The sequence below is a fragment of the Ursus americanus genome, chromosome 27 (genome assembly GCF_024610735.1).
Source record: "Ursus americanus isolate L20-20 chromosome 27, mUrsAme1.1.p, whole genome shotgun sequence".
Lineage (NCBI taxonomy): Eukaryota > Metazoa > Chordata > Mammalia > Carnivora > Ursidae > Ursus > Ursus americanus.
The window spans coordinates 4,988,483-5,007,087 of NC_142153.1; the positions used below are offsets into that span (position 1 = coordinate 4,988,483).

The window sequence follows — 18,605 nt, forward strand, 5'->3', positions numbered from 1 at the left end:
ATTTAGAAATTAAAATAGTAGCTTAAACCAGTGTCCATTCACTCTAGCTTAGTAAACAAAGGAATTAAAAGGAATTAAATTTTGGCAGACCCAATATTTAAGCAACCAATGACTATTTTTCATCGAATATGTGTTTTATGGAAGAAATATAAAGACAAGCCAAGCTTAACATATCTCAAGTCCAGGGATTTCACATGCTTACTCATCTGCATTTCTGAGTCTCTACCTGACTATATCAAAGAGAAATGGTTCTAGAGCTTTCCAAACTGGCAGTAATGATCATCACTGGGTCATAAAAATCAATTTAATGTAACAAAAATTATAGAGATGGGGAACAAATCAGTGGTTTCCAGGGAACAGGGTGAGGAGTGTGTGGTGTGGATGTGGTCATAAAGGCAGCACCATGGAGTCCTGCAGAGATGGAACAACTCTGTGTCTTCACTGTGGTGAGCATTACAGGAAACTACATTATCACTAGAGCTGCACAGAACTGTACACACAGGGACAAAAGGGCATATGTAAAACTGGTAGAACCCAAATGAACTGGCTTGTACCTATGTCAGTTCCTTAGTTTTGATATTGTATTATAGTTACGCAAGATGTAACCACTGGGGAAACTGGGTGAAAGGTACACAGAACTTCTCTGTACATTTTTTTTTTGCATCCCCCTGTGAATCTAGAATTATTTCAAAATATAAAGTTAAAATAATTTAATGGGTTGCAACTAATATTTTTTCAAAATCAAAACATCAGTGCCTAGAATAAGGGAAAAAAACTTATTCAACTCTGTATGCGCATATGTTTAGGTGGACAGGAGGCTGCAATGTAAACTGTGTTTCTTATTGTGGGTTTTAGCTTTCTCATAGAAGCTTGAGAAATACTGGAACTTAAGGCTACTAGGAAAGAAATTAAAATACTTCATTCTCTTAGTGTTCTGGGCTCAGTTAACAATGACCAATATTTTCTCATTAATAGCACTAGCAACTAACACTACATATGCACTAACCCAAGTACATTATATATACTAACTCATTTATTTCTGTGAGGTAGATCCTATTACAATCCTCATTTTACAAATGGGGATTTGAGGTACAGAGTGATTACAAGACTTTCCCAGACAGCGGATGGTAGAGTTGTGATACAAACACAGGCACTGTGGCTCTGAGTCCATGCCCGCGGTCACTGTGTTTCACTGACTGACACTATATATGTATCTTTGTGAACAACTTCAGGTTACCTCCAATCTTTAATTCTGGATTATTTCACTACAGGCAATCTAGGCTTCTAAAGCTCACTGAACACATCAGATGAAAGTTCAACAAATATTATATACACACAACTAAAAGACTATCTAACAGACGGAAAATAAAAAGAAAATACCTTTAGCCTCCAATTATCTCCTACTTCGGTTTTGATTCTGTTTAGCCAATTTTCATCAAAATATGCAGGATCTCTGCAAATAAGAAAAAGCTAGCATATTAATCATGCAGCTATCAAGCTTAAAAAAAACCCTGAAACCTATCCCATAATTTCACTTAACTGCAACATAAAAATATATTTACCACATATTCGCCACTAAATAACTCAGTCTGGAGACTGGATGCAATTATAGTAGATTTCTCTAAAATTAACCCGTTATCGGCACATCACAAAACATATGTATATTATCAAAAACAAACTAAAAGGTGAAAATGATTACAATTGATATAGTTTTAAAAACAAATTACAGATGAATAAGCTACCCTGAAATTAACATATTTTTTAGATACAATAATATCTAAAACCAGTCAAAATTGATGACACAATTTTAAACAGACAAAAGAAATGTATCAAGAAAAAGGTTAACATAAGCCTTTCAGTTAATATTTCAATAATCTCCATCAACTAATACTTTGAAAGTCACCAATAATGCTATTAAAATTTCAATTCTGGGTTGCTGGGGGCTCAGTTGGTTAAATGTCTGACTTTGGCTCAGGTTGTGATCCCAGGGTCCTGGGATGGAGTCCCGCATGGGGCTCTCTGCTCAGTGGGAAGCCTGCTTCTCCCTCTCCTGCTCCCCCTGCTTGTGCTGTCAAATAAATAAATAAAATCTTTAAAAATTTTTCAATTTTTTTTTTTTAAGGATTTGAGAGAGAGAGCACAAATATGCAGCGGGGGAGGGGGGAAAGGGGCAGAGGGAGGGATGGTCTTAAGCAGACTCCGTGTTCAGTGCAGAGCCCGACATGGGGCTTGATTTCACAAATCTGAGATCATGACCTGAGCCAAAACCAAGAGTCAGATGCTTAACTGACTGTGCCACCTAGGTGATCCAAAATATCAATTTTTAAATAATATAGAGTGAAAATAAATAAGTAAATAAATAGTATAGACTAAGGGGGCACCTGGGTGGCACAGTCGTTAAGCGTCTGCCTTTGGCTCAGGGCGTGATCCCAGCGTTCTGGGATCGAGCCCCACATCAGGCTCCTCCGCTGGGAGCCTGCTTCTTCCTCTCCCACTCTCCCTGCTTGTGTTCCCTCTTTCACTGGCTGTCTCTGTGTCAAATAAATAAAATCTTTAAAAAAAATAGTACAGACTAAGAACCTATTTTCTCACATGTAATACTAAGCATTAGACAAGATGGACACTGTTTGCAAAATGCTTAAAATCTAAGATAATACTAGTGTGGACAAATTGAAACACCTATGAATATACCTATACTTATTTTTCTTAGGAAAACCTCCCCAAACTACTACAAATAGGAAGAAAAAAATTTTTTTAGCCCAGCATGATCCTCATTTTAAAGTTTTTGAAACCAATGCTCTAAGACATGATTTATTCAAGACCACAGATTGAACACCTATGTTTGTCCTGCTTTAGCAAGTGCTAAGTCCAGAGATCTTTCCACAACACCACAACTGTCTCCATTCACCCCAAAAACATAATGGCAATGAGAGAAATATGTTAGAAAAAAAACTATATTTCAACTTAAACTGTCACTCAAACTGATACAATCAGCACTAAATTTTGTTCATATATTTAAATAAAGTAACATGCTACTTACAATTTTCAATATCACTGTTAAAAAAGAAAAATGTATTTAGGTATAAAATTTATGAAAAAAGCAGTTACAACTAAATCAGTTCTAGAAATCTATTTTTTTATTTTATTATTTTTATTTTTTATTATTTCATAATTATTTTTGGAGCCTGTTATTTTGGAGCCATATAGCTTTTAAAAATAGCTTTATTGGGATATAATTTATATACCATACTATTCATCCATTTCAAGTATACAATGCAATGGACTTTAGTACATTCACAGAGTTGTATGACCATAACCATGATCTAAATATGATGTTAGGACATTTTCATCTTCCCAAAAAGAAACCCTTTATCTATTACCCATCACTGCCCACTTCCCTCTCTCTCTCCAGCCCCTGGGAATTACTCATCGCCTTTCTGTCTCCATGGGTTTGCCTATTCTGGACATTTCATATAAATGAAATCACACACTTTGTGGTCTTTTGTGTCTGGCTTCTTTCATTTAGGATGGTTTTCGGATTCATTCATATTGTAGTATGTATTACCACATCATTTCTTTTTTATGATTCAACAATATTCCATTTATGGATATAATACATTTTGGTTATCCATGTATCAGTTGATGTGCATTTGGGTTGTTTCTACTTTTTAGCTATTATGAATAATGATGCTTTGAACATTTATGCACCAGTTCTGTGTGGACATGTTTCTTGTGGGTATATGTTCAGGAGTGGAACTTCTGGATCCCATTGTAACTCTGTGTTTAACATTTGAAGCAAGGCCAAACTGTTTTCCAAAGTAGCTACACCACTTTACATTCCCACCAGCAATGTATGTTGGTTCCAATTTCTCCATAGCCTTGCCACCACTTGTTATTTTCTGTCCTGTTAATTACAGCCACCCTAGTGGATGTGAAGTGGTATTTCACTGTGGTTTTGATTTACATTTCCTTGATGACTAATCATGCTGAACATTAGCCATTTGTATACTCTCTTTGGAGAAAAGTCTATTCAGTCTTTGCCTGTTTAAAAATTGGGTTATCCTTTTATTATTGAGTTCTAAGAACTGCTTTTGGGTTTGGGTTTTTTTTCCCCCTTAGTATTCAAGAAAAAAAGCCTTCTCAGACATAAAACACGTAAATAATTTCTCACATTCCATGAGTTGTCCTTTCATTTTCTAAGAGTTCTATAGTTTTAGTCCTTCTACTTAGATCTATGACCCGTTTGTGTATGGTATAAGGGAGGAGTCTAAATTCATTCTTCTGCATGTGGATATTCACAACCATTTTATTTTTAAGCTTAATCTAGCTTTTTTAGAAGTTCAACAAAAGAATAAAAAAAATTAAGTAAGAGAAACTTGAGCAACCTTGCACAAAAAAGAGAAACTTATTGGAAGATCACTGAGGTATGTTATGGTATTAGGATAACTGGACCTCACAAAGTACTAGAATAAAGACCTGAAAGCTGTTAGGAACCCAGACAGTATGCTCCTTCTGACTTTCGTCTTTGTTTCTGCCCATCTATACCATCCTCTCTGCAGACTGACTTTTTTCTTTTTCTCCATATACAATGCTGACGACAGCTGCAGACAAGTTCCAAGTCTTCGACACTTTAGTTCAAACAAATAAAGACCAGCCATCATTCAGTCCCAATTCTAAATTCCCAGATCATTCCAAATAATCCAGATAGAGTCTGTTTTTCATCCCTAATCCAACTTATATGTGACCAAAAGGATAGAAGCTTGCAAGTAGGTCACACACAACTTTAGGGGGAACAATGACTACAGTTGGCAGGGTAAGGGTGAATTTTCAGAGAAAGTGACTATTATAAAATGGGCAGACCACCCCAGAAAGTATCCTTCTTCCTTAAAACCTCTTGTAAAAATAGATAATGCAAAGAAAAGCAACAATTGAGTGAATTTTACTAAAATACTAAGGAATCATTATAAAAATAATTCAGCAATTAGAAAATATTCAGTATTTTTTGGGGCGCCTGGGTGGCACAGCGGTTAAGCGTCTGCCTTCGGCTCAGGGCGTGATCCCGGCGTTCTGGGATCGAGCCCCACATCAGGCTCCTCCGCTATGAGCCTGCTTCTTCCTCTCCCACTCCCCCTGCTTGTGTTCCCTCTCTCTCTGGCTGTCTCTATCTCTGTCAAATAAATAAATAAAATCTTAAAAAAAAAAAAAAGAAAAATCATTAAAAAAAAAAAGAAAATATTCAGTATTTTTTGATACTTGAATAATCTAAAAAGCCAATCAAGTGTTAGTCTTTCCAACCAAAAAAGACACATAAGGCCAGCAATCTGAGTTTGGTGCTATGTGGCAGATGATTATTACTCAAAGCCAAAGGCACTGAGCTTACTAGCTAAGGGGCAATTCAGGGTCACACAAGTAAAAAATACTTACAGCAAGCTCATAACTTTATAAAAAAGAATGCTTTAAAATGTCTAAGAAGGTGCGCCTGGCTGGTTCAGTCAGTAGAGCATCTGACTTCTTGATCTTGGGGTCATGTGTTCAAGCCCCATGTTGGGGGCAGCGTTTACTTTCAAATTAATTTTAAAAATGTCTAAGAAATTAAATACTCCAAGAACTCCTAGGATACTTAATTTGCAATTTAGAACAATACTCATAGGTAAAAGAACTCGGAAATACCTGAATAAAATATTGCAAATCAAACACTATAATACAGCTTATTTCTTAAAAGATCACCAAATCAAAATCTCAGAATCATCGAGCTAGGGAGGGAAGACAACAAAAACCACTGCTAAGCACCAATAATAATATACTAGGCACTGAATCAGGCACTTTACATTCACAATGACATTGCAAGGGAGGTGTTACTATCCCTGTTACCAATAAGGAATATCAGACTCAGAAATCAAGTAATTTCCCCAAGTTCAACCAGATAATTAAGTGGCAGAGTTGGCGGTAGAATCGTTTTTGTTAAAACAGATCAGGAAAGTTCAACACAAGACTGGTTCGAGCAAACAATACTAAGGTCCTGTGGCTCATTATCTCCTTTAAGCTGAATAAACTAGGTCAGAAGGAGAGAGGGACCAACATGGTTCATGACACTCTATGTTCATTTAGGGCAGGAATCTGTTCTGTCCTCATTCACTCATTCCCAATACCTCATATCTGACACATAGCAGGTTCTCAATAAATATCTGCAGACTGAAATACATTTGGAAAGTGGAGGTACTTTTAAGCTATCGATAAACTTCCCATCTACTACTTGGGCAGAACACAGCAACAATAGTAGTCTTACAGTCTTCTTACATCCAATGTGACTTTTCCTAGTAATAAACTTTGATTCAATATGTAGGCATCTAGCCATAACTCTGTTTCTATAAGTAGTTTACAATTTCAGCAATATTTTCTAAGTACCCCTTAATTAATGCTCTCAGGCTATGACCAAACAATATAAAGGCAACAGATCATAGTTCTGCACAGACACGTAAATAACAACTGATAATCTTACTGGAGTGTTCTTCATGAGTAAGAAGCTATCTTTAGCTGACTCTTGCTAAGAAAAACAAACAAATAGAAACTATGAAACATACAAAACCATTTCCTCAGATTCTTCCAGTAACACATCTATTTGACTATAATTTATGAACTGGTCCTAGCTTAAACTTAAAAAAAAAAAAGGCCCATTAACTTTAATCTGCAACATAATTTCAGAACTATATTATCTGCCTGCACTTAATTGCCTTCACAAAAATAAACACATTAAATTTCATTTGTACTGCTAAAATTATTTAAGCACTATAATATTCTTATTAAACTCAGCCAAATTAAGATGGGTCCAAAACCAACACTGTATTTTGGTTCCATTTCTTAATATGGCATTTTTATTACAAACCTTAGTACTTTTTAGATACGTTGATTCTTAGGTCTGTTTTCTAATTATCTTTCAATTACCCAAAACAATCATTTTGGTCCCCTGCCATTAAATGTGTATTCAAGAGTTAGCTATAATAATTTTCACAACTATAATGACAACAAAAATATAGCAAATTATGCTTAGCCCCTACTACATTAAATTAAGCAATAAAGGCACATAAGGGATAGGCTTTAAGCCAAGAACCAGCAACTCAGGGTACTAAAAAAAGAAAAGTATCCATTTAAGAAGCTTTCCACCAGTGTCCACAGCTTGACCTTCATTCTCTCTCTGTTGGTCTATTTTCTTTGTCCCCCTTTCTTAAACTCTGAAAGCTAAGACTAATGGCACTTAGAGGCATAACTTACTACTTCTGCTTTTAGTCTTTCAATCAATATGTGGTTGCGGTATAATAAAAAACATATCTGGTCTTCGTCCCTGGTTCCTGGCACCCTGGTTCCTGGCACTGAGCTCCTAAAACCCTTAGAATTTCCTAAGTGACAGGAATGTCCTTTGTAATTTATAATGAGTGCTTTCTGACCATAACTGAGTTTATGCTAATGAGGTGATACATCGTGGATGAATCTAGATAGCTTCAGGATGGAGGCTGGTTCCAAAGGAACAAACCACATGACTGAGGACTGGAACTTTCAGTCCCACTTCGACCTCCAGAAAGGGGCTGGAGGTTGAGTTCACAATTTCAATCACATCTATGGCATGAAACCCCAAATAAAAGTCCTAAGCAGCAGGGTTCAGGGAGTTTCTAAGTTGGTGAACACACTGATGTGCTGGAGGGTAGCATGCTTGCAGAGAGCATGGAAGCTGTGAGCTCTGTGCTGCCCACAGCCCCATACCTTGCACGATGCATCTCTTTCATTTGACTGTTCTTGGATTATACTCTTCATAATGAAATTATAATCGTTAAGTATAAAGCTTTCCTGAGTTTTGTGTCATTCTTGAAAATTACTGAAAGCGCTGGGGGTAGACAGGAGTTCACAGGAACTCCTGAATTTGTAGTTGGCCAGGAAGAAGTGTGGCTGAGCTGAGGATTGCACATCCACCTGGCATGTGAAGTTGGGGCAGTTCTGTGGGACTGAGGCCTTAACTTGTGGAGTCCGCACTGACTCAAAAGTTAGCGTCAGAACTGAACCGCAGGACATCCAGCTGGTATCAGGGAAATTGGTGATGGAAAATGAGTGGTGGTGAACTATTCTTGGAGACAAAAGATAAATGATAAAAGCTGTTTTCTTTTAATTTCAAAGTCAAAATAAATCCACATTCATTCATTCAACAAACAAGGTACCAGAATGGTAACAAGTAGTCCAGATCACTTAGGATATACTATTGTTGAGTACTCTGGTTTTTATCCTGAGTGAAATGGGGTACCAATGTAGAGTTCTAAGCAGAAAATCTGACTTACTAAAAAATCACTCTGTCTGCTGGGTTCACATAAGGCTGTGGGCAGCCAAGTACAGAAACACCCTTATCAGGAAATTATTAACACGATAAAGGCAAGAGATGACGGTGGCTGATGTAGCAGGAAAAGTAACAATTCTTATCATAAAACTTTTCCAGGGGCACCTGGGTGGCTCAGTTGGTTAAGCATCCTTGGTTTTGGCTCAGGTCATGATCTCAGGGTCCTGGATCAAGTCCCATGCTGTGCTCTGCGCTCAGCAGGGAGTCTGCTTGAGGATTCTGTCCACATCCCTCTGCCTCTCCCTCTGCTCGCGCATGCTCTCTCTCTCTAATAAATAAACCTTTAAAAAAACTTTTCCAAACATACAGAGAAGTAAAATATCATGGTGAACAACCATATGCCAATCACAGAGAACATCCGGCCATACTTGCTCCATATTAGATTTTGACATTTTACTCCTAAAAACTCCACTACACATCTCTAATAAGGCACTTTTTCTGACATACGCCTAAAACACAAACACTCTCCAGATACCATCTAATATTCAACCTATTTTCAAATTTCCTATATCATCCTCTAAACGTCTGCTATAGTTGATTTGTTCAAACAAGATTCAAGAAAAATCATGCATTGCATTTGTTTTTGCAATTGTGGAAAGAACACTTAATATGACATCTACCCTCTCGACAAAATTTTTTTTTGTCTTTATTTTTTTTTTTAAGATTTTATTTATTTATTCAACAGAGATAGAGACAGCCAGCAAGAGAGGGAACATAAGCAGGGGGAGTGGGAGAGGAAGAAGCAGGCTCATAGCGGAGGAGCCTGATGTGGGACTCGATCCCATAACACCAGGATCACGCCCTGAGCCGAAGGCAGACGCTTAACCGCTGTGCCACCCAGGTGCCCCTCTCAACAAAATTTTAAGTGCACAATATTAACTATAGGCACAATGTTGTACAGCAGACCCTAGACTTCCTCATCTTGTATAAGTGAAACTTTCATATTTACTGAAGAGCAACTCATCATTTGCCCCAACTACTAACTCCTGGCAACCATCATTCTAATCTCCGTTTTCATGCATTTGATTATTTTATATATGTTGTACAAGTGGGGTCATGCACTATTTGTCCTTCTGTGATTGGCTTATTTCACTAAGCATAAACGTCTTCCAGATTCATCCATGTTGTTGCATATGGCGGGATTTCCAAGAACCATGCAACACATTTGGTTACTGTTTCTCATCTCTTCAGGCTCTTTAGTTTAGCATAGTCTACCCCCCCTTTCTTTTTTCTCATGGCATGGATTTGTTGAGGAGACTAGGTCAATTGTCCTATAAAATATCTCCCTTTCTGGATTTGCCTGATTGTTTCCTCATGATTTAGTGTAACTTGTTCCTCTAGGCTCTGCGCTTTTCTGTAAACTGGAAGTCAGAGCTAAAGCCCAGATATAAATATACTTTATAGATGTATTTTAAAAGTATAGTAATACCAGGATTTCCTGGCAGATTTGATGTCTGATGGGGAAAAAAAAGAAAGGTTTTATGGTTTGAGCAACTGGAAGGACATGCCAACAACTGAAATGAGAAAGATTTTTGACTGAGTGGGTTTTAGGTAGAAGACAGGGAGCTTAGTTTTAGATATGACAACTCTGAGAGGTCTTTTAGACTCAAATGCAGACACTGAACAGACAACGAGGTTAAGTCTGGAGGTCAAAGCAAAGATTCATGCTGGAGATACAAACTTGAGAGTCATTAGGATACGGATGATGTTTAAATCCATGAGTCATCAGTAAGTGAATGCAAACAGAAAAGGGGAGAGGAACAAGACCTGACTCCTTCGGCACTCCAGAATTAGGAAGTACGATAGAAGAGGAAAAATGAGCAAAGGAAATTCAGATCATCAGGTGAGACAGGAGAAAAATCCAGAGACTAACGGTATCCTGGAAACCAAATTTTTAAAAGTATTACAAGGAGATTAAGTCCTTTGAATGCTGCTGCCAGGTCCAGATAAGGACTGAGAATGGGCCATTAGAATCAGCAATGTGTAGATAACTGGCAGTCCTAACAAGTGCAATTTTAATAAAATGGTGGGGGGAAAAATTCCTGACTTAAAAGTGGATTTAAAAGAGCAGGAAGATAGGAATCCGAAAGAGCTGGGTACAGACTATTTAAAAAAGTTTTTGCTACAAAGGGGAGGAGAAACTGACTGACAGAAGTGAGATCAGAAGTATTTTTATTTTTATTATTTTTTAAAGATTTTATTTATTTGTCAGAGAGAGAGAGAGAGCATGTGAGCAAGCACAAGCAGGGGGAGCAGCAGGCTCCCCGCCGATCAAGGAGCCAGACTCAGGACTTGATCTCAGGACCCTGGGATCATGACCTGAGCTGAAGGCAGACACTTAACCAACTGAGCCATGCAGGCGCCCTGAAATCAGAAGTATTTTTAAAGAGAAAAGAAGTAACGATTTGCTTGCATGCTGGTGGATATATCCAGCAGAGAAGGGAAAACTGATGATATAGGAAAGAGGGGCAAATTGGTAAAGTGATGATCCTGAGTAGGCGATAGGCAATGGGATGCAATATACAAAGTGCAAGTACTGACTTTAAGATAGAAACCTTCCCCACCAACCCTATAGCTCTACCTATCATAACAGGTAGCAAGACAAAGTCAAACTAATGCTGGCAGGTGGGTACATGTAGTCATGGGATTCTATGGAAATTGTTTTATTTGTTTCAACTTCCTCAGAAGTAGGATGTATCTACTTTGTAAGGTGATCAGATAAGAGAGATAGGGAAGGTGGCACCTGAGGTCTGAAGAGAGAAAAATGTGAGATAGTCATCTGGAAGAGTGGGGGAATGAAACACTAGGGAAACACAGTATGATTGTGGGATTCCATAAGGTAACACCTGCAGTTTTTGTGGTGGGACATTTAAAATGAGATCCATCAGCATGTTTGCATTTTTTTTTCCAGCTCGGTTCAGCTGCATAGGTAAGAAGCAGAACTGGTAGGACATTAGATTTAACCAGAGTTGCAGTTTTGTGAAACAAATACAATATGAGAGGGGCAGGGGAGCTAAAAGTGTATGCAGGGGAGTAATTATGATTGACCATGGAGTTTTAGCTATATAAGAGGAAAGAAAGAACAGTAAAGGTGGACAGTATTAAGATCCCACTGGCACTAGAGAATTAAAGAATTATTGGAGACTTGATACCAGAGGAAGGGAGATGGAAAGACAGGAAACAATAATCAGTGGTAATGAGAAAACTGAGATTATGTGGGGATTACACTTTATCAGTAATTACAAGATATAGGGTATGATCATGGGAAGGAGTGCCTGAAATCTAGTAGAAGACAAGGTCAGTGGAGAGGAGTTCGAGAAACTGGTAGGCAAGGATATGAAGGATCATCTAGGTATACATCCAAATCAACAAGAATGCAGGTAAGAGTCGTACTGGAAAGAGCCGGCAGTGTGCCAGGATCCAATATTGTCGAGAAACGAGAAGAGATGACAACAACGAAGGGTAGTGGATGATGTCCTAAGATTCAAAACTAGAGTTTCAGGAAAGATGAAGGAGAATGGTCTGGGAGCAGCATTAAGGAGTACCACCTCTGGGCTAAGCAGTACTTGAAGACTGGGAGAAAAAACAGCCATCACTTGAGAAGCCTGCAGAACCAGTGTCAGGGGAAAACCAGATTTCTTTCAGAGCCAAAGGTGGATCAGGCAAAGTGCTGATTGTTCTTTGGCACAAGTCCTGAAGGTTAACCAAGAATCACAGGCTTAAGAGCATAAACAGCCAATTCAAATTTCTTGCTATTTCATATAAAACATCCTGTGCTCTCTCTGAAGTGGATTCTGCTTTGTTAAATATTTTTTTTTACCAATATTAATTTTCTTCAAACCAAAAAGCTGAAAATAGAAAGTTCACTTAACAACCACAGTTCCCAGGGCACCTGGGTGGCTCAGTCAGTTAAGCATCTGCCTTTGGCTCAGGTCATGATCCCAGGGTGCTGGGATGGAGCCCCGCGTCAGGCTCCCTGCTCAGGGGAGTGGGAGGAACCTGCTTCTCCCTCTGCCTGCTGCTCTGCCTACTTCTTGTACTCTTTCTCTTTCTGTCAAATAAATGAATAAAATCTTAAAACAAAACAAAACAAAACAAAATCACAGTTCCCTTAAGACATAAGGGAAAAAAAAAGGTTTTCATTTTGTATTTGTTAATGTACAGATGTAAAAGGAGGGAGTACATCTTAACGTTTTTGGTGACTGATCTATAGTAAAAATTAAACAAGAATCTAATCATCTATAGATGATGTCTGTCTGGTCACTAGGCAAATCAACATAATCAAAAGTCCTGAAAATATGGGAAAGGAATCTTTTTAATAAATACTGCAAAAAAAGAAGAAAAAAAAAGCCAATCCATAATATACAAAAAGTAATTCAAAATTCAACACAGACCTAAATGTAAGCACCGGAACTATAAAACTTCTAGAGGAAAACACAGAAGAAAATCTTTTTTTTTTTTTTTGAAGATTTTATTTATTTATGTGACAGAGAGACAGCCAGCGAGAGAGGGAACACAAGCAGGGTGAGTGGGAGAGGAAGAAGCAGGCTCATAGCGGAGGAGCCCGATGTGGGACTCGATCCCGGAACGCAGGGATCACGCCCTGAGCCGAAGGCAGATGTTTAACGACTGCGCTACCCAGGCGCCCCTTCACACAGAAGAAAATCTTAAGTGACCCCGGGTTTGGTAAATATTTCTTATTAGAATTAAAAAAAAAATGTTGGCTAACTGAATTTAAATTTAAAAAAAAACAAACATGGGGGCACTTGGCTGGCTCAGTCAATGGAATTTATGACAATTTTTGAGGTTGTGGGTTCAAGCTCCACACTGGGTATAGAGATTACTTAAAAATAAAATCTTAAAAAAAAAAGAATAAAAAAAAACATGAAAGAAAAACAAATTAGATTTTATCGAAATTTAAAAACTTTTGCCGTGCCAAGACACTATTAAGAAAATGAAGGGGGGGCGGCACCTGGGTGGCTCAGGTCATGATCCCAGGGTCCTGGGATCTAGCCCCCCATCAGGCTCCCTGCACAGCGGGGAGCCTGCTTCTCCCTCTTCGTCTGCCACTCCCCCTGCTTGTGCTCTGTCAGATAAATAAGTAACAAATCTAAGAAAGAAAGAAAGAAAGAAAGAAAGAAAGAAAGAAAGAAAGAAAGAAAGAAAAGGGAAGCCACAGATTGGAAGAAAATATTTTAAAACATACATCTGAAAAACGACTTGTATTTAGTATTTATATTTTGTATTTATAAAGAACTCTAAATTCAGTAAGACAATTTAAATAAAAAACAGGCAAAAGATTACAGGAAACCATTCACAAAAGAAGATATATAGATGGCAAAAACATGAAAAGATGCCGGACACCATTAGTCATCCTAGGAATACAAACGAAAACCACAGTGAGTTATTACTAAACAGCCATCAGAATGGCTAAAATCAAAAAGACTGCCATATACACCTGAAATTAATGTAATATTGTGTATAAACCATACTTCAATTAAAACAAAACAAAACAGGAGCACCTGGCTGGCTTAGTTGGTAGAGCATGTAACTCTTGATTTCACGGTTGTGAATTCAAGCCCCATGCCAGATGTAGAGATTACTTAAATATAAAGCCTTAAAAAAACCAAAAAAACTGAAAAAACAAAAAACACTGACCTTAGCAAGTGATGGTGAGACTGTGGTGAAATAAGAACGTTCGTACACTGCTTGTGGGAGCAAAAACGGCACATCCACTCTGGAAACACTTTGGCAGTCTCCTAAATATTAAACATACACCTAACCATATGGTCCAACCATTCCACTCCTGGGTGGGATTTTACTAGAGGGAAATGAAAGGATATGTCCATACAAAGATCTGTATGCTAATGTTCAGAGATGCTTTATTTCTAATACTCTCAAACTAAAATAACCCAGATGTTCATCAGCAGATGAATGAATAGATGAATAGATCATGGTATATCTATATAATGGAGTATGTATGGACTATTACAGGCAACGACACGAATGAATTTCAAAATAGTTATGTTGCATGAAAGAAGCCATACCTTCTCCCTCAAATAAGAAAATGTATTGTGTGAGTCGATTTATATAAATTTCTAGAAATTGCAAATTAATCTAAAGTAATAGAAAGTAAGTCAGTGGTTGCCTGGGGATGGAAAAGGGGTGGCAGAAAGAAGGGACTAACATTTTTTTTTTTTTAAAGATTTTATTTATTTATTTGACAGAGAGAGACAGCCAGCGAGAGAGGGAACACAAGCAGGGGGAGTGGGAGAGGAAGAAGCAGGCTCATAGCGGAGGAGCCTGATGTGGGGCTCGATCCCACAGCACCGGGATCACGCCCTGAGCCGAAGGCAGACGCTTAACCGCTGTGCCACCCAGGCGCCCCGGGACTAAAATTTCTTGAAGTGACTGATTCGTTCATTATCTTGGCTGTGGTGATAGTTGCACAGGCATCTACACAGGTAAAAATTTATCAAATACTATACTTTAAAAATGTACAATTTACTATATGTCAATTTCATCTCACTAAAGCTGCAAAAAAGAGGAGAGCATTAAAAAGAAATGAACTATCAAGCCACATGGAGAAATCTTAAATGCAATATTGCCAAGTGAAAGAAGTCAATCTGAGAAGACTACATATGGTTATGATTTCAATTACATGACATTCTAGAAAAAGCAAAACTATGGAGACAGTAAAAAGATCACGGGTTGCTGGGGGTCTGGGGAGTAGATAACTAGTAGAGCAAAGGGGATTTTTAGGGCAGTGAAACTACTCTGTGTGATACTACAATGGTAGATACGTGTCATTACGTATTTGTCAAACCCATACAGAAAATGTACAACACAGATGAACTTTAATGTAAAATAGGGATTTTGGGTGATGATGCTTTGGAGTAGTTCATCAATTACAACAAATGTACCACTCTGGCGTGGGATGTTGACAGTGGGGGAAGCTCTGCGTAGTAGGGCAAGGAGTATGTGAGAATTAGCCATACTTTACACTCAATTTTTAAAAACCTTTTCTTTAAGTAGTAAAATATACACAAAATTTGTTATTTAAACTTGAGTGTGTGGTTCAGCGGCATTAAGTGCACTCACACTGTTGTGCAATCATCACTATCATCCACCCCCAGAACTCTGTCATCCCATACTGCAATTGTTTGCCATTTCAATTTTGCTGTGAAACTAAAACTGTTCTAAAAAACAAAGTCATACTAATTAAAAATAAGGGGGAGGGCATGAACCTACGTGGACAAAGAGATAAGACAACAGCAACAAAATTTTAGAAGCTGGAAAGCAGATGAATGGAAAAGGACTAAAAGGGTGGAGAGAGAAAAAATTATACTAACAAGAAACATACTTAAGCCCATTCATATTTGATAAAATTTCTATTGAAACTACAGAAAGATACAGTTTTTCACTTCTCAGCTCAGACAAAATGAAAAGATTTGCAATTTCCAGTGAAACTCTTTGCTCAGTACCCACACTCTTTTGGCTTTCCTCATACCTCTCTGGTACCTCTGTTGTCTGAGGTTCCAACCAGAATTAAATGTCAAAGTTCTCCAATGCTCGGGCTACACATATTTCCCTCTTATGCTATAGTATTCCCTAAGTGACTTAATCCACACTAATGGCTTCAATTAAGAGATACCCAAATTGATTCTGGACTTCTCTCCTGCACTTTAGAACTATATGATCTAATGCTAACTTCACATTTTCTCTTGATGTCTCAATTCCACTCAAATTCAATGTCCCCCAAACTAAACCCATGATATATCCAGCACTCCTCCACAGCAGATCCCCTTTCAGCATTCCCACATCAGTGGTCTGCCCCCTCTTCTGGTTATTTGCTCAAGTTAGAAATTTAAAAGTCAATTTTGATACCTCCCTTTTACTCACTAACCCATATCAATCATCAACATTTGGTTTTCTCTACTATTTTGAGTCTATCCATTTGTCTCTCTCTCCTTTACTACCTCCTAATCCAAAGTACCATAATCTCCTTTCTGATTTACTACAAATTTCTTTCCAATTGATCATCCCTCATCATTATGGCCTCTTCTAATTCATTTTACACCTGCAGCCAGAATATTTTCAAAATGCAAATCAAACTGGAATATAAATAAAAACTTAAAAAAAAAAAAAGAAAAAGAAAACTGGTGCGGCCACTGTGGAAAACAGTATGGAGGTTCCTCAAAAAGTTAAAAATAGAACTACCCTATGGCCCAGCAATTGCACTACTGGGTATTTAATTCAAAGAACACAAAAATACTAATTCAAAGGGATACATGTACCCCAGTTGCTTAACAGCATTATCTACAATAGCCAAATTATGGAAACAGCCCAAATGTCTATCAACTGATGAATGGATAAAGAAGATGTGGTGTGTGTACACACACACACACACACACACACACACACACACACAAATGGAATGTTACTCAGCGATCAAAAAAGAATGAAATCTTGCCATTTTAACGACATGGAGTACTATGCTAAGCAAAATAAGTTAGAGGAAGACAAATACCATATGATTTCAGTCACATGTGGAATTTAAAAAACAAAACAAAGGGATAAAAAAGAGAGAGGCAAAGGAAGAAACAGACTCTTAACTGTAAAGAACAAACTGATGGTTACCAGAAGGGTTAAATAGGTGATGGGGATTAAGGAGGGCACTTGTTGTGATGAGCACCAGGTATTGTATGGAAGTGCTGACTCACTGCATTGTACACCTGAAACTAATATTACATTATATGTTAACTGGAATTTAAATAAAAACTTAAAAAAAATGTAAATCTGACCTTGTTAACCCTTCCTGCCTCCATACCTCCCAAATTGCTTCTCATATCCCTTGGAATAAAGATACAAGGCCCTACATGGTCTGGCAACATCTCTTGCCATTCTCATTTTGTAACATGCTCCCTCTCTCTGCTTTAGTCACTCAAACCCTCTCTCTTTCTGTGGTGGTGTTCACCATACTCCATCAGCTGGTATGGCCTCATCTGTGTATGGTCTTCTATATGCTAAGAAATCTGTTACCAATCATCTTTCAGATTTAATTTATTTTCTCAGGTAAAATGTTTGTGACTTCCTTAAATTAAGTATGTCTCTTTACAAACGTTCCTAACATTGTGTATTTCAGCCCTGTGGCACTGGTTATAATAGCAATTTTGTTTTCATAGTTATTTAAAAATCTGTTTTTCCCAAGGTTATATATTCTCTGAAGGCAACTGACCTGTGAGTTGTGGCTCACCCCTGTATCACCAGCGCTGGACACAAAGTAGCCAATCAATAAATATCAAAGGGACAAGGAGGAACGGAACTTCCTTGAAGTTGTACATATTATACAGTTATTAAAAAGAGATAATATGCAACAATATGAATGAATCTCAGACATTATGTTGAGTGAAAGGAGTCAGACACAAAAGAATACACACTGTATGATTTCCTTTATAAGATGTCCAAAAACAGAAAAAACTACTTACTGGCCCAGAAGTCAGAATCATGGTTATCATTGGGGAAGGGGTATTGATCAGAGATGGTCATGAGGGAACCACCTGGGGCTAGATGGGTGTATGTTTCAATCTGGGTGGTGGTCACACAGATGTGTATAAACAAATATACGACATACGTACACACACACATTTCATCACTTTTTTTGGTATACTTTTCTGTATATGTTTTACCATAACAAAAGGAAAAAAGGAAGACATCTTGGGGGAAAAAGTAAAAAACTAAGTACTGATGAGAAATATGCCTAAAAGACCTTGGTAAATTAACTACTTTGCAGAACATAATGTATGCCATGATTTTGATTTGGTAAAACAATATACACATACAGTTCTTCTAGTTTCTGCAAATGACAGAAATCCTACCCTAACTAACTTAAGCAAAACATTCATTTACTGACACATACCTGGAAAGCTTACTTAGCTTCAGTGAAACTCTCGAGACCATTCAAAGACTAAAAATTATTAGGGCACCACTCAGAGGTGACCATGAAAATCACAGGATCACTGTTCTCAGAGTGCTAGAACCAAGCCTGACCAAGTTTCAAATGAGTCTTTTCAAGTACCATCAAAAAGTCTGTGCACCTTTGTATCTGTTACAGAAGAGAGCAACAGCAAGCTAGTTTCAACCATCAGTCCCTAGCTCTACAGACACACAGATTCTCTGAAATGTAGGCATCTGAACTGCTTTTCAGATGGGCAACTCTATATAGCTT

General features: G+C 37.8%; 1 protein-coding gene across 5 annotated transcripts in view; it reads right to left on the reverse strand.

Moving 5' to 3' along the window:
- Positions 1-18,605, reverse strand: part of HOOK3 (hook microtubule tethering protein 3) — a 105,199-nt gene that overhangs the window by 77,187 nt on the left and 9,407 nt on the right. For all 5 annotated transcript variants that reach the window (XM_087856357.1, XM_087856358.1, XM_045779207.2 and 2 more), the window contains exon 3: positions 1,381-1,453. In XM_087856357.1, coding sequence (XP_087712483.1) covers positions 1,381-1,453 — 73 coding nt within the window. The remainder of the gene's footprint in view (positions 1-1,380; positions 1,454-18,605) is intronic.